Raw genomic sequence first — 24,345 nt, 5'->3', positions numbered from 1 at the left:
ACCACTTTGTATTAATTAAAACATGAAAATAACCTGTGTTTAGCTGCTGGAGCAATCTGTTTTGGAAGGAGACTAGGTTGCCTATATGGCGGGGAAATGGAGAAAATGGCACAGAAAATAATTGATGCCAACAAAGAAATGTTTCAGTTGTCAGCCATTCTAAAATTTTCACTGCCTATGTACAAATATTTTCATACTCCAAAGTGGAAGAGGATAACAGAGGCAGAAAACTTTATTTACAGGTAAACTTCCAGTATTTTTCTGCTGCTAAGTGACAAATTTTTTTTTTTTTTTTTTTTTTTTTTTTTTGCACAAATTTCTTCAAGTCTCTTAATTTCTATTTGTTTCGACGAAGTCGTGTAGGATAGTCAAAGTAATAGATAGTTAATCGTAAAAAATGATACAGTTTTACCACTTTTTTTGCAGTTTCAGTTACAAATTAGAAATTTTCTGAATTTTGTTCTGCACAGTCACTTGTCTGTCCACCAGACTGTACTTTACAACTAGTTTCCTTGTGCAATTCCACCATAATAAGGAATATCTGCAAAAAGTAAAAAGATATGGACAGTGTGTATATGTATGCGATAAAGCCACAGTATGCAGTAATTACTTAAGCAAAGATTTCTATCAACTGTACTTTATTTGTCCACATATGTTTTCAGACATAGCTGATATAGTTATAAACGAGTCAAAATAAAATTTAAGGAAACACATCAGGAATTATCCCAGGATACTTATGCTGAATCTTGCCTAGTCGTCAAAGATGGGAATCTAGGAAACCTGCTTTCTCGGCTCGCTAGATAAACAGAGATACAGAAGGATCACCATGCACATGTTAGTGGTGACTTTGATTGTGATGTCAGCACTGCAATCTGAATGGGCCTAAAATGAGATACTTACCTGCACGAAATTGACAGACGATCTCACCTTGTGCCTACCATCTGTTGGCAAGCAAATCATATTAATGAGTTTTATTATGAAATGAACAATGACAATACTTAAACTTGACAATAACACAGAAGTGTTGCAAGCAAAGGGTGACATGTAAATAAATCTCTTCAGTATATACAATTCCTAAGTCCCTGGTCTAGAAGTGCCTACTTTGGATGCTGGTGTAGAAATTGGCTGCAGCCAGTCAGCATGGCGGTTATGTCCTCTTCACATAGAGGTCATTGCCATCGTATTGTCATCCTGGATAGGTGTCGATCAGAGTGCAATTGGCTGACGTCTTCTTCACAGCCCTCTCTGTTCTCTCCGTTTCCAACTGGCGTGGTGGTGCTTGACTTTATGCGGTAAATTCCCCCCCCCCCCCCCCCCCCCCCTGCACCACCACCACCCAAAAAGTGATGGACCATCTTAGTATAGTGTGGATGCTCTGAGGGACCACCGAGCAAGGTGGCGCAGTGGTTTGCACACTGGACTCGCATTCAGGAGGACGACGGTTCAAACCTGTCTCCAGCCATCCTGATTTAGGTTTTCTGTGGCTTCACTAAATTGATTCAGACAAATGCCAGGATGGTTCCTTTGAAAGGGCACAGCCGATTTCCTTCCCGGTCCTTCCGTAATCTGAGCTTGGGCTCCATCTCTAATGACCTCGTTGTCGATGGGATGTTAAACACTAATCTCCTCCTCCTCCTCCTCCTCCTCCTCCTCCTCCTCCTCTGAGGGACTGGAAGCTGTGCTGCTGGGAACATCAGGCTTCCAGTTATTCCCCACCATCCGGTCTTTGCTGTGGCGGAAACATACCTCGGTAAATGACCAGAAGGGTACGCATCCACCTCCTCAGGCCCATAACAAGATGTAGAAGGCATTGGCTGGTGTGGCGCCAGTGGGTCCAGATCCATTGGTAGGACAATAGGAGGCAGAGTAGATGAAGGCTCCGTCTTCATGGTGTTGTCCTGCAGTCTCTTGATGACACCCTCTGGCAGCTCCTGTTGCCGTGTTGTCCATGGAATCCTTGAATCTGGGGCAAGAGATACAGCAGGATCACCATGCACATGTCAGTGGTGACTTTGATTGTTATGTTGGTGCTGCAATCTGAATGGGCCTAAAATGTGAGACATGCCTGGGTGAAGTTGACGAACGATCTTGCCTCATACCCACTGTCTGCTGCCACTAAAAACATTGAAATACACAATATCATGCAGCACAAAGCAATACTTGTGGCCTTCCTTCAGTGGTGTATGCTGAGGAGGGTGGAGCAGTGTTGCGTGGCGGTGTCCATGAAGCAATTCCATTGGCAGTGGTCCATCTCGTGGATGTGAACAATAGGAGGCAAGAGACAGTTGCAATGCTTGATCCCTCGTGTGTGCGGTGTGAGGTTTGGCCATCTGCTGAACATTCTGACAAAACATTCTGCTTCGCTGTTTGACTGTGGGTGGAATGGTGCACTGGTTAGATATTGTATGCCATTGCATTCACAGAATGTTTCAAATTTATTTGATGTAAACTGAGGGCTGTTGTCCAGCACTATGATTTCAGGCAAACCTTTGAGGCAAAAAATAGAGGATAACACCTGAATTGTGCTAAGTGATGTTGTCAAGTTCATTGGCACAGCGAAAGGAAACCTGCTATATGCGTCTACCACAATCAATCAACGAGTGTTCCAAAAAGGTCCCGCAAAGTCTATATGCACACGTTGCCATGGTGATTGTGACTTAGGCCAAGCAGTGAACTTTTGTTGTGGAGCAGACTGATTTTGCACACGTGTGTGACACTGACGTCATCTGTTCTCTTTGGGTGTCCATACCCTGCCAAGTATAGTGTCGACACGCTAACTGTTTCATACAAACAATCCCCCAGTGGCCTTGGTGAAGTAACTGCAACGCTTTGGGGATCAACACATGTGACTGTCCACTGTCAGTTTGGACAAGACTCAATCAGTGCATGGCAGAGTTCTTTATGCTATGCAATGAGTGAGGCCAAGATGTGCGAATGTATTTTAGCAAAATATTGAAATCTGAATCAGCTTCCGTGGCCTGTTCAATTTTCCTATAGTTCAGAGGAAAGGATTGAAACAATTCAGAATCCTGAGCATCAATGTGACAACAAGATGCAGCAGAAGTGTCAAAGTCTGTATCAGGGCCAATTGGAAGACATGAAAGTGCATCCGCATTACCATGTTGAACCGTCTCTTACTAGTATTGAGACAACAACAAAGCCTATCTCTGCAATTTTTGGGCAGTTCATACAGGAACTGGCTTCATTGGATGAAACATGATGGAAATGGCTTGTGATCCATTACTAAGTAGAATTTTCTGCCATACAAATAGTGGTGGAATTTGGTGACAACATACACAATAGCCAATGCCTCTTACTCTGTTTGTGAATAGCTACACTGAGCTTGGGACAACACTTTTGATGTGAAAGCAATGGGCCTGTCTCTATCTCCAAATCTGTCTGAAAGCACTGCACCAACTCCATAAGAGGAAGCATTAATGTGCAACACAACTGGTTTGTGAGAATCAAAGTAAACCATGCATTGATCACTAACCAATGCATCTTTATGTTTTTGAAAAGCTTCTTGGCACTCATCTGTCCAAACAAAGGGGACATTCCTGTAATGCAAACGATGCAATGGAGTTGCAATTTGTGCAGCATTCAGTATGAACCGAATATAATAGTTCATTTTCCCTAAGACTGACTGCAATTCTTTGGCATTGCGAGGAATTGGCAATTCACATATGGTTAACAAATGTGACAGAAGAGGATGTACACCGTGACTGTTTATGACACGACCATGATACTGCAACTCAGGTTTTAAAATATCACACTTATCCAGTCTACACTTTAGTCCTGCATCAGATAACACACAAAACAAAGCACGTAAATTTGCAATGTGTTCTTCATGTGTATGATCTGCTATGACAATATCATCCAACTACTTTGAACAGTTTGATACTTCAGCAGTCAGCCGTTGGAAAATGGTGGGTGCAGAAACACTGCCAAAAGGTAAATGCAAATATTTAAACAAGCCCAAATGAGTGTTCACAACACACAATTTTTGAGATTCTTCATCTAGTAGTATTTGAAGATATGCGTCACATAAATCAATTTTTGAAAAGTAGCGACCAGCACCTAATGTTTTCATGAGATCCTCTGGGCGTGACAATGGATAAGAATCAATCACAGTTTGTGGGTTTACTGTAGACTTAAAGTCAACACAGAGATGATCGAAATGTGAAGATTTGGGAAGCAAAACTAGTGGACTTGCCCACTGACTAGCTTGAATGGGCACAATAGCTCCACTGTCTTGCAATTCTTTAAGTTCAGCAGTGACTTTGTCCCGTAATACAATGGGAACAGTTCTGGCCCATCAAAACTTTGGCTGAGCATTGTCTTTGTTAGTAATATGTGCAACAAAATTGTTAGTCTTGCCTAAACCTTCAGAAAATAGTTCAGGGAATTCTTTTAGCAAGGTAGCTACACTGTCTTTAGCATTGAATGCAGTCACTGACAATACATTGTCCTGAATTTTAAAGTCAAACAAAACAAACAAATCAAGGCCAATTGTGTTCTCACAATCACATGATTGTAGCACAGTAAATGTCATAGTTCATGTATGCAAGTGATACATGGCAGGCAAAGTATATTTTCCAAGAACAGTAATGTCTTGTCCATTATAAGCCGTCAGGTGCATGCTAGTTTTAGACAGACGCCAGGAACCTAACAGTTCATATGTCTTACGATTCAGCAATGTAACAGAGGCACCCATGTCCAACTGAAGTTTCACACATTTTCCACAAATATGCAAATGAACATAAAGTATGTTGCACTGGAATAGCACTGAAGAAACTGTTTACTTGCTGGATTTGCTTGCAGTAGGCTTTCAATACACTGCATCGATTACATAATCCTTGTGACTAGATTTTTGTGAATGGACAGAATTCTTATGTTTCTGCTGTTGCAAACATACAGATTGTACATGACCTTTCTTGCCACAAGCATAACACTATGCTTGTTGGGATAGGCAGTTTTGGCATTTGTGCTGTGAATAGCACTGAGAACATGACTTAATTCTGTTGCCTGTAGAGCTGTTTACGCGGCGTGGAGAACTGTTGACAAGGCATGGCACGTGCATGCTGTCACTGCCTAATGGGCCAGTCATGAGTAAGGTACAATTCAACCCCACAAGTTGGAGGCTACTCAAATTTATTGGCTGACATGGCACCTGAATTGTACTGATCCAGTATTTGCACTACATGCTGGAATGATGTTTCTGACTTTTCAAAATATGTTCTTTAAGTTTGACATCAGTTACATTGTACACGATTGCATTACACAACATAACAGCTGAAAAGTATCACAAGCATATTTGAATTTGTATTTCCTCATCATATCCTGCAAATCAGTTACCCACTCGTGATAAGATTGTTCTGGCCTTTTCTTGCAACCTACGATTTGGTACCTAGCTGCTACTACATTCACTTGGTGGTTATAATAGTTAGCGAAGCTACAACCTGCTCATAGGAAAGTTCACTCAGATTAGCATTAGGGAATAATTTCTGAATGAGGCAAAACACTGCACTTCCTACTGTTGACAGAGGTAATGTGTTTTCACAGTACCTGGTACATTGTGAGCAATTACATAAGCTTCAGACTGTTGCAACCATTCGAGCCATTCCTCATCTTGTATGTGAAACTGGTGAAAAGGTGGTATGGCCCTTGGAGCTACAGTAGGTGTTGCTTGTTCTGTCATGTGCGCAGCATTGGCAGTAACTGCTGTACCATATTGAGTAGAGATGCAATTTGTTGGGTCTGAAACTGAAACGTCAGTGTTAGCTGCGTTGCATCTTTCGCTTGCAACTGAGGTGCCTGAGGAGGGGGTGGATGAGTTGGGTTGCTCATTGCAATAAACAGACAAGGCAGGCAATAAAAATAAGTGCAAAAGCAAAGGAGAGTTCTGCAATTCCCACCTGAAAACACTGATTAGCAAAAATACTATAAGAAACACCATTAAGGCAAGTAAACACACCCCTGCAAAGAAAAGACAATGTAGAATTAAGGCACCAGCAAAACACAATAGCCCAAGAAAAATCAAAAATTTGTGGCAGCTAGGCATGGGGTTCTTCTTACTCGCCATCAATGTTGAATCCTGCCTCGTCATCAAACATGGGAATCTAGGAAACTTCCTTTCTCAGATCACTAGACAAACAATTCAAGCAAATCATATTAATGAGTTTTATTATGAAATGAACAATGATAATACTTAACTTTGACAATAACACAGAAATGTAGCAAGCAAATGGCAACATGCAAATAAGAAATCTCTTCAGTATACACAACTCCTAAGTCACTGGTCTTGAAGTGCATAATCTGGATGCTGCTGTAGAAGTGGACCACGGCCAGTCAACTTGGCGCTTACGCCCTCTTCGCATAGAGGTCACTGCCGTCATGTTGTTGTCCTGGAGAGGGGTTGTTTAGTGTGCAATTGGCTGACATCTTCTTCATAGCCCTCTCTGCTCTCTTGTTTCCAACTGGCATGCCAATACTTGACTTTACACCATAACAACTTAGGTACATAATTTGAACTGTTTCAATTATACACAGTTATTCTAATGTTGTTTATAAATGAATGGTTTGGCTGGGATATTTACAATGTTATCAACTCTGGCTGAAGCCTTATATGAGGAACTGAAGCACAGTTAATATCATTATCTGTTTAAGTACTTACCGCAGGCCATTGCCTCGTACTTGCGTATACATTTTTCATACTTTCATTTCTCTACTTTTTACATAGATATCTGATGATGGACAAATTGTGAGATTGAAACTGGCTGTAAAACAAAGAGTGCATCATTAACTTCAGAAAGCTTATCACAGTTGTTGATCATCACCTACAGAAGTTAATAGCTTACAAGAAGAGCATATGGCAGTAGGATTTTTGTAAATTTTTATATTTGTTTTATGTGAAGTTCAGAACTCAAACATCAATTGCCCAAAGCAGTTGATACAACAATCAACCATTCTTGAGAAAATTTACTTAAAAGTTCTCTGAGTGACTTTGATTCACTAATGGTAGAACAAGTTTCAATGGGCCATGTGGCTCAATCAGTAGGCTCAGAGAATGGTAACTACTGGTTTGAGAATTGCTTTCGTTTTTTTTTTTTTTTTTTTTTTTAATGCAATTTCAATAACTACGTCATTTATATACAAAATTCATATCAAATGTATAAGTATGATTTTTTATGGAAACTGAATGTGATTTGAGTGCCTCTTTATGAAGAGAGTTAACAGTAGTTATTATTTGCGTGTGTTCACAAACCCTGCAGTACACATGCTACTATTAGTTGGTGACAGTTGCCAAACCTGAGATCCAGCCCACTGGTCTGATGCTTTCACTAGAACAATTACGTGTGGAGCAGGCAACAGCTGCTGTCTGCAAATTCCACAGTGGTTGGAAGTACTACAGTATTTTTTTTATAAAGGACAGCTGTGGCTGTAGTAGCATTTCACTGTTCATTGCTGAAGTAGCATAAGATAGTGTTTTGTGGTGTTGTGCATGAAAATCTTGTAATATTATGAGGGAAAAAAATTAGGGGGGGGGGGGGGGGGAGAGAGAGAGAGAGAGAGACTTTTGCAGCAAATAACATCAAGTTTAATTGATGTAGTTCATGTGTACCCCATTCCACTGCCGAGAGTACCAGTGTAGTGCACAGCTAAAACGGCTACTTTCACTGTTGCAGAGTGTTTTGGTTTCATGAAGCGAACTCTGAAACAACTGTTTGGCCTAAATTTCACTCCAGTTACACTAAAGAATCTCCAAGTAGGCTTCCAATTTACTCACCACCTCATTTCCTCATGGAAGTTCGAGATTTCCTTGATAATTGCTTCCAAGGTTGGTGGATTGGCCATGAAGGGCCAGTCGAATGGTAACCGTACCCCCCCAGACTTGACAACACTGGATTTCGTTCTCTGGGGCTTCATTAAAGACGGTGTGTTTGGTCCTCCCCTACCAAAAAATTTAGCTGACCTGAAACATTCAGTCTATGCTGCAGTTGCACATGTTACACCTGATTTACTGCAATGAGTGTGGGAATAAATTGCCGGCCACAGTGGCCGAGCAATTCTAGGCACTTCAGTCTGGAACCGCACGACTGCTACGGCCACAGGTTCGAATCCTGCCTCAGGCATGGAAGTGTGTGATGTCCTTAGGTTAGTTAGGTTTAAGTAGTTCTAAGTTCTAGGGGACTGATGACCTCAGATGTTAAGTCCCATAGTACTCAGTGTCATTTGAACCATTTGGGAAGGTTCAAATGGCTCTGAGCACTATGGGACTCAACTGCTGAGGTCATTAGTCCCCTAGAACTTAGAACTAGTTAAACCTAACTAACCTAAGGACATCACAAACATCCATGCCCGAGGCAGGATTCGAACCTGCGACCGTAGCGGTCTTGCGGTTCCAGACTGCAGCGCCTTTAACCGCACGGCCACTTCGGCCGGCCCATTTGGGAAGAAACTGATTACTGGTGAGATGCTTGCCATATTAGAAATGACACTTGACACTTGTGTGTGAAACTTGAGGTTGTCTGCTATAAAATGACACATCAACCGATTCTGAAAGCTATATCAATAAATTTATGTATCATTCCAAAGTCAGAAAGTCCTTTGTGACTCACCCTGTATTGTCTGGATACTGCAGCCCACTTGGGCTTTTCTTAAATCACTTCATCTTAATGGTAGGGTGATTTCTTAAGCAGACTACAATTATTTCCTAGTCCTACTCCTGCTCAACCCCTCCCACTACTTCCCGAACTGGGGCAGCTCTAATGACTTTAGTTATTCCAACATTGATGGGACAAACTCTAATGTTTCTCACCCAGTTGAAACTACTTCTATGAAATAGAAGTATGATCAAAAAATATGAAAATTATACTTAGAAGGGGAAGTTATTTTTGTATTTTAGGATTTTGCTATTTATCTGTAATCCTTAATACAAACAGAAAATTATTTTTTAAACAGATGATTCACTGCGTGTACAGTTAAGTGTGTTAATTTTATTCCATCAGTACTCTTGTACACAAAATGCACATTAAAATTGCAACACCATGAAGACAGAATGCAACAAACATGAAATTGGCATGAAGTGCACTAAATAGTTGGATATGCATATTATTAGCCTTTCAGTGAACATCACAAAGTAGGAGGGCAGCATCTACATTCTGTACATAAGGAATGATTATTCAGTGGGTTTCTCATTCAGAAATTGAATTTGAATGTTGTTTGTTTGTGAGAAAATGTGCTGTGCACCTTGTAAGAAAGGGAAACCTCTACAATCATATGTCAGAATTCAACATGGTAGGGTCATGGCATATTGAGACTGTGGTTTATCACAGTGTGATATTGCTGTTCGTGTTTGTTAGGATTCCATGGCTGTCATGTGACTATGGAAATGACGCCTTCAGAAGGGCCATACTCTATGCAATGCAGGATCTCAGTAGCATCTGACAGCTAGCACCCAAGTTTGATTGGCTGTGCAGAATTGCACAACCGGGTCATAGACCTTGAATCAGGAAATGGACTTGTTTGCAGCAACATAAGTATCCACATGGACAGTGCAACAGTGTCTGCAGTACCACAAATGGTCAGCATGGTGAACATTGTTGCAACTTTTCTTGATGCCACAGCAGATGTGTTGACCAATCTGGTATGGCAGTAGAAGATAGCAAATGGAAAGCTGAAGTTTTAAACTTCATGTTTAAGAAATCATTCACACAGCAGGATGGTACAAATGTCCCATCATTTGACCATCATACAGTCTCACATAATAGGTGTCCCTGACATAGAGAAGTGACTGAAAGAGCCAGAAACAAATAAGTCACCAGGTTTGGACTGAATCTGAATTCAGTTTTACAAACAGTGCTCTACAGCTTTGGCCCCTTACTTAGATTACATTTACCTCAAATAACTCACCCAGTGCAAAGCCCCAAGTGTCTGGAAAAAAGTGCAGGGTAAAAAAACCAGTCTGCAAAATTACAGATCATTGTCCTTAACCTTGGTTTGCTGCAGAATCCTTGAACATAGTTAAAGTTTGAATGTAATAAATCTTTGAGATGGAAAATCTTCTGTTCACAAATCAGCATGGTTTTAGAAACTATTGCTAATGTAAAACTCAGCTTGCCATTTTTTCACATGATATCCTGTGAACTATGGATGAACGGCACAGGCAGATGCCATTTTCCTAGATTTCCGAAAAGTGTTAGACATGGTGCCCCACTGCAGACTGTTAACAGAGATATGAGTGTACAGAACAGGTTCCCAGATATGTGAGTAGCTTGAAGAAATCTTAAGTAATAGGACCCAGGACATTGTTCTTAATGGTGAGTGTTCATCAGAGACATTGTTATTTTCAGGAGTGCCCCAGGGAAGTGTGATAGGACCACTATTGTTCTCTGTATAAATGATCAGATGGACAGGGTGAGCACCAATCTGTGGCTGTTTGCTGATGATGCTGTGGCGCATGGGAATTTGTCATCATTGAGTGACTGTGGGATGATATCTATATCTACATCTACATCTGCATCTACATCTACATCCATACTCCGCAAGCCACCTTACGGTGTGTGCCGGAGGGTACCCTGAGTACCTCCATCGGTTCTCCCTTCTATTCCAGTCTCGTATTGTTCGTGGAAAGAAGGATTGTCGGTATGCTTCTGTGTGGGCTCTAATCTCTCTGATTTTATCCTCATGGTCTCTTCGCGAAATATACGTAGGAGGGAGCAATATACTGCTTGACTCTTCGGTGAAGGTATGTTCTCGAAACTTTAACAAAAGCCCGTACCGAGCTACTGAGCATCTCTCCTGCAGAGTCTTCCACTGGAGTTTATCTATCATCTCCGTAACACTTTCGTGATTACTAAATGATCCTCTAACAAAGCGTGCTGCTCTCCGTTGGATCTTCTCTATCTCTTCTATCAACCCTATCTGGTACGGATCCCACACTGCTGAGCAGTATTCAAGCAGTTGGCGGACAAGCGTACTGTAACCTACTTCCTTTGTTTTCGGATTGCATTTCCTTAGGATTCTTCCAATGAATCTCAGTCTGGCATCTGCTTTACCGACGATCAACTTTATATGATTATTCCATTTTAAATCACTCCTAAAGTGTACTCCCAGATAATTTATGGAATTAACTGCTTCCAGTTACTGACCTGCTATTTTGTAGCTAAATGATAAGGGATCTATCTCTCTATGTATTCGCAGCACATTACACTTGTCTACATTGAGATTCAATTGCCATTCCCTGCATCATGCGTCAATTCGCTGCAGATCCTCCTGCATTTCAGTACAATTTTCCATTGTTACAACCTCTCGATACACCACAGCATCACCTGCAAAAAGCCTCAGTGAACTTCCGATATCATCCACAAGGTCATTTATGTATATTGTGAATAGCAACAGTCCTATGACACTCACCTGCGGCGCACCTGAAATCACTCTTACTTCGGAAGACTTCTCTCCATTGAGAATGACATGCTGTGTTCTGTTATCTAGGAACTCTTCAGTCCAATCACACAATTGGTCTGATAGTCCATATGCTCTTAGTTTGTCCATAAGATGAGTTAGAAAAAATTTCTAGTTCCCTTGATGAATGGAAACTAGCTCTAAATGCAGAAACAATCCAAGTTAATGCAGATAAGTGTGAAAAACAATCCAGTAATGTTCAAATAAAACATTAGTACGGTGCTACCTGAGACAGTCAGGTTGATTAAATATCTGGGTGTAATGTTGGAATGTGATATGGAATGGAATGGCATGTAAAGATTGTAGTGGGGAAGGCGAATGGTCATCTTTGGTTTACTGGGAGAGTTTTATGAAAGTGTGATTCGTCTGTAAAGGATATCGCATATAAAACATTAGTGTGGCCCATAGTTGAGTTCTGCTTGAGCGTTTGGGGTTCCCACAAGGTCTGATTAAAGGAAAATATTGAAGCAATTCAGAGGTAGGCTGTTATATTTGTTACCAGTAGGTTCAATCAACACGCAAGTGTTACGAAAATGCTTTGGGAACTCGAATGGGAATCCCTGGAGGGAAGGAAACATTCTTTTTGAGGAAAACTGTTGAGAAAATTTAAAGAACTGGAATTTGAAGCTGTCTGCTGAACAATGTTACTGCCACCAATGTACATTTTGCGTAAAGACCATGTACATAAGATAAGAGAAATTATGGGTCTTATGGAGGCATTTAGATAGCTGTTTTTCCCTTACTCTATTTGTGAGGGATGGAAAATGACTCACAGTGGTCCAATGTACCCTCTGCCACACACCATACAGTGGATTGCAGAGTATGTAAGTAAATGTTGGTGCCAGCAATGATGCACCCGATGACAGCAATGGACACAGGAATGGCACCACATCATCTTGTCAGATGAGTTCTAGCTCTGTGAGCATCATCATGGTGGACATTTCTGTGTGTGGAGGCTCCAGGGAAAAAGAATATTACCAAATTCCACTTGCCATTATCATACAGACCCAGCACCTGGTGTGGCAGCATGGGGTCTCACTGGGCACACAACATGATCACTTCTGATTTGCAAAGCCAGTAATTTGGACAGCATAAATTACATTTCTGACATGTTAAGACCTGTGGCTGTGCTCTATCTTTGAGGACTCAGTGATGTTATCTTTCAACATTATAACACAAGACCACATGTTGAACCAGCTGTCCTGAGATACCTCTTTACAGAGGACATTGCCTGATGACCTGGAAAGCACATTCTTCAGATCTCTCACCCACTGTAAACATCTGGTCACGGATTATCAAGAGACTGATGGGCCACCACTTGTCACCCACTAAACTGCTGAACTCTGATATAGAGATGAAGCAGGATGGAATGACAGACCTATATCTGTCATGCAAGCTCAGTTCAGCATGTTGCCCAGTTGGTTAGAGCCACTGTTGTTCCTACAAGTAGCAGCTTTGTTTTCTGTCCATGTTCAGTGTGAAAGCATAAACCATAAATGGAGCAATAGTTGTCATAAGCTTCACACTGAATGTAAACCAATAATGAAATCAAGACAGTCCAGAAACTGAGCAGGGTGGTTGTTGTCACAATGGTATGGTGAAAACTAAGAACTTCATACAGGACAGCAAAATAGGAGAATGGCTAGCCAGCTGCCCTGCTGCTGTGGGAGGCATGGCCCACATGATACACTGGTGCTGCCCCGTGTAGTTACAGGTGGCAGCTGTCATAGCCAGATGCCCCCATTGCTATTGATACACACTGTATAAGGATGTACTAAATCCCTCCCCCCTAAAATAGGCACGAAGGGCCAATAAGACCAGGTTTGTGCCACGGCCAGGTAGGGAGGCTGGGAAGCATGGCAGATCTCCCTGCCATGGAATCAAGTGTCATGACCTCATCTGGACTAGCCAAATCAGATGACCTGTCTGGGCACTTTGGGGGGCAGTGGAGTTGGGAGTTGGCAGTGCACCTATGGCAGAGTGCTGCACTGGGAATACTGGGACCATAAGAGGTATGGGCAGTGGGAGTGGCTCCATTTCCATGGGCTCTCAAACTGTGGCCCACTTAGTTGTTTGCTTATGAGCGAGTCAATGGGAGCACAGGTTGCACTGTGAAGTGGACGGAGTAGAATGATGGCTAGCAGCACGATGGATGGGATGAATGTTGGTGTGTCAGGACCACAGCTCAGAGGCAGCAGTGAGGGCACTGTTTGCAAATGCAGTCATGGCTGGAGCTTGTTGAGTGGTGATTTGGGAGTTTGCGACTGGCCTTGATGTCAAACAGCTGATGCCCCCTGTGGCCTATGGTGACTCCCCTGGCTCCACCCTAGGCTCCAAATAAACAAGCACACCCAGACACAGGCACCGTGCATGTATGCAGACCTGTACTTTGGCTGGGCATGTTGCACAGGATGCAAAGATCTAGCAGCGTTTGAAGCCTGCTCCCTAGCAAGATTTTGGCCAGACTGGGTCCATTCATGGGGGTGGACCAGTACCTGGCGAGGAAACTGTGGAGCACTTCCTTTGTTAATGTCATCAGCAAGACCTAACGTGTTTGAGCCTTAAACATCCTGACTACCTGCTCAGCCCCTGTGCTGGAAACTAAGTGGAAGGGGGTGCTCAATGCTGTTGCAGTGACAAAAAGTCCCAAATTGTGATGGCATGAACTGGGGACTATTGTCAGACAGCAGCTTGTGTGGCAGTCCCTCAATTGCAAAAACTGTAGTGAAGGCATAGATGGTAGCATGGGTGGTCATTGATGGCATCCATGCCACAAAGGGGAAGTTGGAGAGAGTGTCCATCACCAGCAGCCCCATAGCCCCTGAAATGATGTAGCAAAATTGATGTGTTCTTTGCCCCACAGGTGTTCTGGGCATGGTTGTCGAGTGAACATTGTTCTCGGGCTGCCTGGTTAAGAGAACAGGCACAACAAGAGTGACATCCATGTTCAGTTTCATCAGTACCAGGGGTCCGCCCCCGGTAGCTGAGTGGTCAGTGTGACAGAATGTCAATCCTAAGGGCCCGGGTTCGATTCCCGGCTGGGTTAGAGATTTTATCCACACAGGGACTGGGTATTGTGTTGTCCTAATCATCATCATTTCATCCCCATTGATGCGCAACTCGGCAACTCATGAAATTGGCATCAAATCGAAAGACTTGCACCCGGCAAATGGTCTACCCAACGGGAGGCCCTAGTCACACGACACAACAACGATCAGTACCAGACCAGTATACACACTACTAGGCTTATCCCTTTATGTGTGTCATCTCCCCAGTGTGAGGTATGAAATAGCCAGAGGATGCGGGATTGGAGCATGGATGGGATGATGACCCGGAATTCAGAGTCATCAGTGGACAGTGTTAAGAAGCTGTTTGTGGCACTGAGGCTGTCACACATCACAAAATAGGTGGAAAACACCAGGTGTATTTGTTTAGTTAAGTGTTACAGCCACCCCAAGTGCGCTGCTGACAAAACTTTGCACATAAATGGTTCATGGGCTTACACGGTGGCTAATTCGTGTGCTGTCAGTGGAAATTTGTCCAGGGTTTGTTGTAGGTGCTGAGGGAACACGAAACAAATCATTTCCTGGCGAATGAAGTCTGTGTCAGGGCCAACAGGAAGCCAAGTTGACAGCTGGGTGAAAATCAATTTCATAGTTATAACTACTGAGAAACAATGCCCACTGCTGCAGACACTGTGCTGCCTTTCCATTACATGTCGAAACCTGTCACGAAATTTTTTATATGAGAAGAACACATCAAAGGAAACACTATGTCAAAATTTTAGCTGCTAAGACACACTGAAAGTTTTTTTTTCCGTGTTGAATATTGCCAAATTTGTAGCTCACCAGGTTGCTGGAGAAATGAACATCTCTATTGTAGCTGCCATGGTCAACAAGGCTGCTTCAGGTCTACGATAAATCTTTATTTATGAAACAACTAGTTTTGTGGCATTAAATGTATGTCTTCAGGAATACATGCAAAATATGCTGCAGCCTATTGTAGCTGTAGCAGACAGTGCATGAATAATGTGGCAGGTGCCTATTTTTGGTTGTCAGCACATATGTAAACAGATAGCATGGCACAGTGCGATTCAGATAACATGGCACAGTGCGATCATAATTTGTAAAGTAAGTTTCAGTTTCTGTTGGTAGGTTCTCTGACACAGTTGTTCACAGTTACTATTCATTCAAATATGCAACTTATTTAATATCACCTAATTAGCAGTTGCTTTTGTGATATCACTAAGTTTTAACAATGGAGATAAAACTAAATTGATTTTCTTTGTGCTTTCTTCATATATGCTTGCTAATCACATCTGTCTTTGTGCAGGTTGTAGAGTTTCACAATAAAGTGGAATTCAATTAATGTTTTAAACCTTGCAAAGATGAAATATGAAAAATATGTTAGGAATCGACATCATCTACTTCTCCTGAAGACCTACATATATGTTACTTATTAGTTAATTTCTTGGACATTCATTCAAATGATTTTGATATTTCATTAGAAATTGTGGAAACGTTAGAAGAAAGAGGTAATGACTGTGATGATTCCATGAATTGTGGTTCAAACAATGGTTGTTTTGTTAATAAAGTCCAGAACAAAAGTACAGCACCTACCTAGCCCAAAGAAAACATGTATAGTAATAGTTTTCAGTGACAAAGAAATGGCTGTGACATGAGTTTTATAAATGGAAGAAAGAACTACATGAAGTATGAGATATGTGCCAAAATGACATTTAAAAAAATGTGAAGAAAAACTAGTTGAAAGAATTAGAACTGCTCATGAGAGTCAATGCACCGTTACTGAGGGATATCCAAGAGACAGGGCACTATGACTTGGAAGTGAGATGAACATTACTGATTTTCAGGCTTCTTCGACCTGGTTAAACAGATTCAGAAAATTATACTGCGAAGGAAGTCGCAAAACTATGAACTTTACTCAAATAAATGTGTAGAGGAGATGCCATTAATAGATGATACTTCAGAGACATTCATAGCTGACGTGAAGACAAAATTTCTTATTATGTACTAAAATGCTGTGTATAAAAGCAATCAGTCAGGTGTCATGCAAGAACTGTGTGCAAACCATGCTTTATCATTTTAAGCAGAAAAAAAGGACAGTCACTTGTGCAGTTGATGAATGCTTTTCCACATTAATGTGTGAAACAATGCCAACAATAAGTATTACTGGATTACCGTTTACACTGTTTTATATCATCTGCCTTCAGGAACCTCAAGGCAATCTAGGACCAAAAATTTAGAAAAAGGGCTGTTTAGTTGAAAAAATCTTGTAATCAATGTAGCAAAATTTGGAAAAATGGGAGAGAATAATATTCAGTATTGCACTCAAAATGTCTTCTTATCATCTGCAGAAAATAATTCATTTCTTTTATTGGACTCTTGGCCAGGACATAATGACACCTTTGTCTGTAGGAGAATGATGAAAAGAGTGTTAGTATAATTTGCATTCCACGTGGAACTAATAGTGTGGTTCAGCCTCTTGGTACAGAACTTTTTGACAGTGTAAAGCATTTTTCAGAAAATTGTCAGACTGTATAATTTATGACAGCTCCTTGTCATTTCAGGTTTATTAGCGGAACAGTATTCTTAAACTTCAGTTATTTTAGCATTGTCAGTTTGCATCACCATATTCTCTGAATTTAATCGAGTACGCTCGGTACACAGCACAATATAATGAACAGTGCCCACGACAGTTTATTACTCCATTCCAGTTCTGTCTAAAAGAAACATGCAATGACTGTGAAGTGCCTCAATGCATTAATTTTTCTTTTGTTAGGTGTGCTTGATGTAAGAAAAATGTTCATTTGCATCATCCAATAACCTATTCACATTTTTTTGATAAATACGGGGAATAAACACAGAACTGTTTCATTGTGAGTAAAATATACATTATTCAAAAATTATCATGAAAACTACAGGAACTGTTATCAAATGTTTCATGTCAACAAATTAAAGTCCCAGTTGATGGAAGTTGTCTGTAAAGTAATATGCACTGCCTTGATTTTCTGTCCTCTGCTAGTCTAACAATTACATCTGCAACAGTTTAGCTGTCAATATGAATTGCAAGTTTTCAAAAAATCAATGATTTGAGATGTTTTAGGTATGGTTTAAGTGCTCAAAATTTGCATGTGTGCACTTTGGACTTTGCAATATGTGGCACTACATTTCCATGTTGTGACTGTGTCTCCTTATTTGCTGTATCACACAATAGGTGGGGTTAGCTGTACAAACCACTGTTATAAGCAGTTCTTCATGCAGCAGAAATGAGTAAATTCAGCATTTTTTAAAATACTTGTAATGCACCTTAGCAGCTTAAGTTTTTAATAGTGCCTTTCTTTCAGTGTATGCTTCTTGTTTGAAAAATTTCAGAGTACATTTTGACATGTGAAATTGGACCACTCCCTTGTTAGACTGATGCCCAAAAAAAAAAGTAAGCATTTTTGCTTGGTTAACAGGTGGGAATGTGCCCTGCTCCAGTTATCTGACAGGATCAATACAGAAGTAATATTAAACTTTTTGTCAGTAACTGACTCTGAGTAATACCTACTATACGTATAACAGAGCAGGGAAGCTAATGCTCATTACACATAAAGAACTGCTGATGATAGAGTAGTATTAACTTGAACATTACGTTCTTTTATCATCTTAATTTTTGGGAAATACTGTCATTGAAATCATTTTCAGATACATATATTCTCTGTTGTGATTACTATTGGCTGTTTGTTTTCTCAAGGAGCTTTCACTTCTTTATACTAGCTACAGCATAAACAAAACTTGTGGTTCCTGAATCTAGTATAGTTTGAATAGTTGTAGCCAGTTATTTACTAAATCATACAACGGTCATAAAATTGATAACTGTATTTCATGAGTACTGTTATGATAATATGGGATCAAAATTGGTTCAACAACTAGCTTGGGGCCCCAGAAACTACACTATTATTAACTAAGGTCAAAGCTAACATGTTTTGGTTCAACACAATACAAAAAAACACTTTCAACTACTAACACATGAAAATATAAACATTATTACAAACCTGCACAGTAGTATTCCTTACTCTGGCCCTTCAAGTTCAGTAGCCAGTAACTGCTCTGACTGATCACAATTTTGATACCACGCTGATACTTCAATAAGAACGACATTTAAGCAAAGCACTTTAGATCTTTGCTTTGACAGTTATATTTCAGTGAAACTTTAATTATCCTTCTGTGAACTTCAAAAATGATATTCATTGACTGGTAAAGAAATCTACTACTACACAAACATTATTAAATATCATTATAGAAATCAATTACTTTTCAATTCAATAAAATAGTATACTCGGGAGTATCAGATCACTTGGAATAGGACACTGCCTAGATAAATGACTAAGGATAAAATATGGATGCTCAACACAAAGTTTAAAGAGCACAAACTTATTACTGGATAAGAAACCACACATCTGGTCCATGCATTTATACAGTACTCTGCTAATTATTTGAGATGAATGTGATGGCTTTGGTCCTGTAGCTACTCAAAAAAGGCAGAAGAAATATTCATGGCTCTTGCTGTATAATAAGCTCTGGAAATTCTCTTCTTAGTATTGAATTTTCATAGTACAGAGCTAACCAATTTATTTCATGAATAATAACCCAAATTGCTTCCACATCCAAGGCTATACTGTATAATCTTACTGCTCTTCTTGTCTCATTCAGTGCACAAGGTGTGGACACTTTGCATGCTAGTCACTGACTAACTTGTGCCTCAAAGGAGCCTTTTGCTACCAAGTCAGTTTTGTTATGGGGGAAGTCCCTCCATGTTCTATATGATTACAGTCCTAAGTTTCCTATGCATGAACCAGAACTACATGTAAAGTTTTAACATTTCCATCCTTTTATAGAACATAACTCTTAAATTTACATCCATAGATAATTGCAATGATGTAAATAATGAATGAAATGTTTACATAGATCTCACATCAAAGAGCTTAGTAATACAAAAGTCACATTAAGTAAATGCAGACAAAGAAGTTAGATAAGTATAGGTAATATTGATAATAGTGTTACAAAATAACTGCTAGAAGACAAGGGTAAAGCCTTTTGGTGCTTACTGGTAATGCTATAAACAAGACAATGCAGTTCAAAATGTTGGAGGGGTACCTTCCATTTCTCTGAAGCTTGGTCAAAGCAGGTGAATGGCAGTGCTGTAGCTGTGACCACAAACTGATAGTGTTGCTGCTGTTGAGACAAGAGCTGCAGGAGGATTGTATCCTGTTCTTGATGCATTTTTTGTTTTTACTGATGCTTTTGCTGTTGCTGCTACTGCAGTGACAACTGTAGCTGACAAAGTTCCAAAACCTTTAGATCCATAGTAACAGAACTGGGTGCGAATGTGATGCAGACTGCATGATAGCGTAACATCTCATTGCCACTTTTCTGTTCATGTCCGACGCAAACATATAAACTGTAAATAGAGAAACAGTCATCATAAATGGTGCACTGAATGTAAACCAATAATGAAACCAAGACAGTACAGAAGCTAACCAAAGTTACTGTTGTCACATCACTATTCTGATAAACTAAGAACTTCAGATGGCACAGCATAATAGAATAATGACTGGATGACCTAGCTCCGTGTATTAGGAAGGCTCATGTGATATGCCAGTGCCAGTGCCCCTCCCCCCCCCCCTCCCCCATTCCTCCCCCCACCATCACAGGCTGCAGTTGTCATACACAGATGCAGTGTCTTTGTGTTGTTATCAACATCCAATGTAGGCATGGATTTTAAAATCTGTGTACTAAATTTTGCACCTTTTACTCCCCCATATTACCTAAAAATTTAACTGTGTATGCTTCCTACTGTGCTGTGTATGCACGATAAGTAAAAGTTCATTATTTGCTATCCTTCCTGGTGTTGCAATTTCAATGGCTGGAAGTGTATATTGTACTACTTTCTCTACATAAACTTAAACTCTAACTCTCATTTGTGATTCAGTTATTTTGTTGAGGAGGGCTATTCCCAAGTGCTTGTAAGTTATCAATGTCAAAATTTATATCTGCTGGTAACTCATTATTAATATTCAGCACTATGGAAGAAAATCCTGCAGGGTACACCATCAGCACAATTATATTATAAATTTTCTTTTAAACTATAATCTGTTTTGGTCTGTGTCCATTACACATAAAACTTTGAATTCAGCTATGATGATACAGTATCCTGTTGGATCATCTTCTGAACTGATATTATGGTTGCTGCAACCAAAATGGTCAAATCAGTTATAATATTTATTGGACAGGATATAACTTTCCTGCATTATTTTTCAGCAAATTTATGTCTTTGTAAAAATTGTTTTTGTGTTTGCATCATGGCTGTGAATGCCACAATTTCTTTGAAAAAGAACTTGATTGCATGCAATGAACACCATGCTTGAGAATTTGGCACATGAGCGTAGCTATACTAAGTATGTTGAAAAGATGATTCCCAAATGTTTAATTACTGACTCTACAGGTCATTCTCATAGTTCTCATAGATTGTCTCAGAGCTATAACATATATCAGTTGATGCAGATTTTTTGCAGAAAATTACTCAGTAATGGAGCAGGTAGAAGAAATATGAAAAAATGCCAATAATTGTACTTGCATGTGAACACAGTGAGCTTTTAGGGTGAAACAGGCTGAGCATAGTTTCTCATGTTGCTGACCATTCAGAAAATTACAGAGCATTAGGATTTAATCTTCGTTTCTGTTTGCAATGCTAATTTTATCAAAAATTTACAGATAATTAACCATAATTGCTCAAAACTGACTTGTCATCACTATGTTTGTTTACTTGCTCATTTTGGCATGTCTTTGATAGATCACTGGCATGTGTTTGTGTAAAACAGCTGTAGGCTAAGGACCAAATGCCATATTTGATGTTCCACCATTCTTAGTTTACATTTATTCTTATTGTGTAGTCTGCAAAGGTCTTTGTTGTATTACAGTGAGAAGTGTTTTGTCATGGAAAAAAGGGGAGGGGGGGTGGGGATATCCATTAATATCCTACAGAAAGTAATTCCCTTATTTTCATTTTGTCTATATGATGACTACAATAAAAGCCTCTCAAGAAGCTGCAGAAGATGCAGTCAGATTTTTTTTGATTTTTTTTTATTAAGCTCAATAAGAATTTCATTTGTGAGATGAAATACAACTTTCTCTGTAGAAAACCCTTTACTAAATCCAAATTAAGAGCCCACCAACAAAGTGCAGTATAAAAATTTGCCTGTATGCAATACATACAGTGTATGAGCAAATAAATGTAATGGATCTTTATTTAAAAGCCAATTTTTAGTCTCTACAGCATTCTAATGTTTAGAAGCATTCATTGGGTTCAGTGGTGAATGATTTCAATTTGTTTTTGGTTGCATTGCTACTACAGTCAGGAAAATTAGTCAGATATTTGTTCCTGTTTTTTCTTGTTGTCTATTTAGTGAGGATGCAGGATGTTCGTGATTAAGTTTTACAGTAGATTAATTTTTATTTGCAATGGTAGCTTCTGACTCTTTTGCTGACAGTGTGGAGGATTCTGGTGAAATTTAGTGAGCTGTGTTAGTCTTATAATTGGTCCTCTGGGTGAAATATGGTGCCCTTCTTCTTGTATGTAATACTTTGATCACAGATGCAAATCAGTCGCCTTCATTATGACAACACTCTCATTAGAAGACCTGTGAACAGTGCCTACTAAGAACATCCCAAACATGGTTTGTAAAATTTGTATTGGGAGATGAAGCTGTACATCGGGTACCCTGAACTGTTCACTGCTGAAGATATTTCTGAGTCATTGGGAGTTGAGTATTGTCTTGTAACATCAAATCATTACATGTTGCTCCAACATAAGTATGTACTTCAGTGTGATGGATGTTATATTTATTGAATTACATGGAGAGAGAATGGATACAGTTCTTAACTTCAGGAGGCAAAATGCCAGTACTGCCAAAACCTATTGAAAGTAGAAACAACTATTCATAGCAGTCAGAACCATTATTTCTTTCTCAGGAAAGATAGAGAGATAGGTCTGCGAAGGTTGGGGAGGTGGTGCAGGTCATGCAGACCTCAGGTTCAAAGGGACTCACCAGTTTTGAGGATGCAGGAAGACAAAGATAAAAGGAGAGGCATCAGAGAGAGTGTAAGGTCAATGAAAGGATGTTGGTAATGACTGTGCCAGCTTCATTCCAGAGATAATAAGAAGACAGAGTGAGAAGTAAAGATATGAAACCCACTCATTTATAGGGGAAACAAATACACCAGGTCTCTTTCAGTGAAATTGATATTATTAACCATGAGGCAGCTCTGGCAATAATTATTATCAGAATACAAAGGACAACTAAAACAAGTACAAAGATTTACATGTTCAGTAAACTAGAGGAAGACTGTTCTGTTGGTTCTTGGTTGAATATTTTATACATTCTGTGTCATAAACCACATGACCATGGTGTGATATTCTACAACTGTGGAATATTACACCAGTGTCTACAACTGTGGAATATTAGTTCATTGTCTACAACTGTATAGCTTTACACTACTGTTATGTGTTTTTTCATTCATAATAGATAGAGACATTAGTGTCATATCTATATGAGGAACTTGTAATCTAACCTTCCCTCACATCATTTGTTGATTGTCACTCTTCAAAATAAACTCTTTTAATAAGCTTCAAGTGGAGTAAGATTTACAATAAAAATTTTTACTTATCTTATTTTCTCATAGTTGGCGCCAGTTCTTCACATCTAGGGGTTGATTCTTGAGGCTGAAACTTTTGACATTGTAGGTTCCAAATGACATGATAATGCTGAAGTAAGCCTGCTCCATAATTTCTGTTTCTGTAATTTTTTATTCTATCACAATTTTCTATATTACACTGTCTTTACAATTTCCACTTGAAAATCAAAAATTACATTATTATTGCTAAACATAGAAACATGTCTGATCACATCAGAGGTGTGCCTAATACTACCCTATTCCGCAGTACTAACAATATTGCAAAGAGTTTACAAGCTTTCTTGACAAATGACTTTCTATTAATTTCTATTATTATTTTATAAATGAATCCAGAAATAAATTTAATAATTAGCTTCAGATTGTGCATTTAATAATAGGAATTTTAAGTTTGATGAATATTTCATAATTTCAAATGTTTCTAAAAGAAGAGAAATTTTAGCTGTACACACAGAGCTAGTACATATCGATTGTAACAATGAAAATGAAGCGATTTCTTTTTATACATTTTAGACTGAAATGTACCACATTGTATACAAAATCATATGAAATTCTTTTAGAAAAACAGCCGAGATAATATAAACCTGTTTAAAATGTAGAAAGTATTTTTGGTATCGATAACTTCTGTTGAAGAAAAGCAATGCTATAGGAGGCTGTCCCTTTACAAACTTCAGCCATGGATTGGGACATGTAGAGAAACTGTGGCTTGCTTTTAGAAAATTAGTTCACCAAGCACTGTATAGATATGTATTTAGAACAGTTCATAGTGAAGGATCAGGAGCCTCCATGGTATGTAGTCACTGTAAAGAAACTTCTAAAGAAACAGTGACTCTTGCACCATAGGTGCAATACAAAGCATAGGTCTACATATGGAGAGATGGTAAATGAAACATGTTTGGGTGTCAAAAGGGCAGTTGATGAAGCCTTCAACAGCTACCATGGCAGACTTGTTTCAGATTACCCCTCCCAAAACTAACAGAAATGCTCGTCATATTTAAAGGCTGTCAGCGACCTAGACGTTCGTTCCCAGACACTCATGGTTGACAAATGAACTGAAGCTGAACGTACCAAAGCAAAAGAAGAAGTGCTGAACTATGCTCTCTAATGTTCCTTTACAGTGGAAAATCTG

General features: G+C 39.6%; 1 protein-coding gene across 2 annotated transcripts in view; it reads left to right on the top strand.

The window, feature by feature from the left end:
• LOC126470273 (probable cytochrome P450 CYP44) overlaps positions 1-24,345 on the top strand; it is a 279,280-nt gene that overhangs the window by 111,940 nt on the left and 142,995 nt on the right. For both annotated transcript variants that reach the window (XM_050098015.1, XM_050098016.1), the window contains exon 5: positions 44-242. In XM_050098015.1, the coding sequence (XP_049953972.1) occupies positions 44-242 (199 nt within the window). The remainder of the gene's footprint in view (positions 1-43; positions 243-24,345) is intronic.

Source organism: Schistocerca serialis, chromosome 3, assembly GCF_023864345.2.
Source record: "Schistocerca serialis cubense isolate TAMUIC-IGC-003099 chromosome 3, iqSchSeri2.2, whole genome shotgun sequence".
NCBI classification, from domain to species: Eukaryota; Metazoa; Arthropoda; class Insecta; order Orthoptera; family Acrididae; genus Schistocerca; species Schistocerca serialis.
The sequence above is the reverse complement of the archived record's forward strand: the minus strand, read 5'-3'. Positions and strand labels throughout refer to the sequence as shown.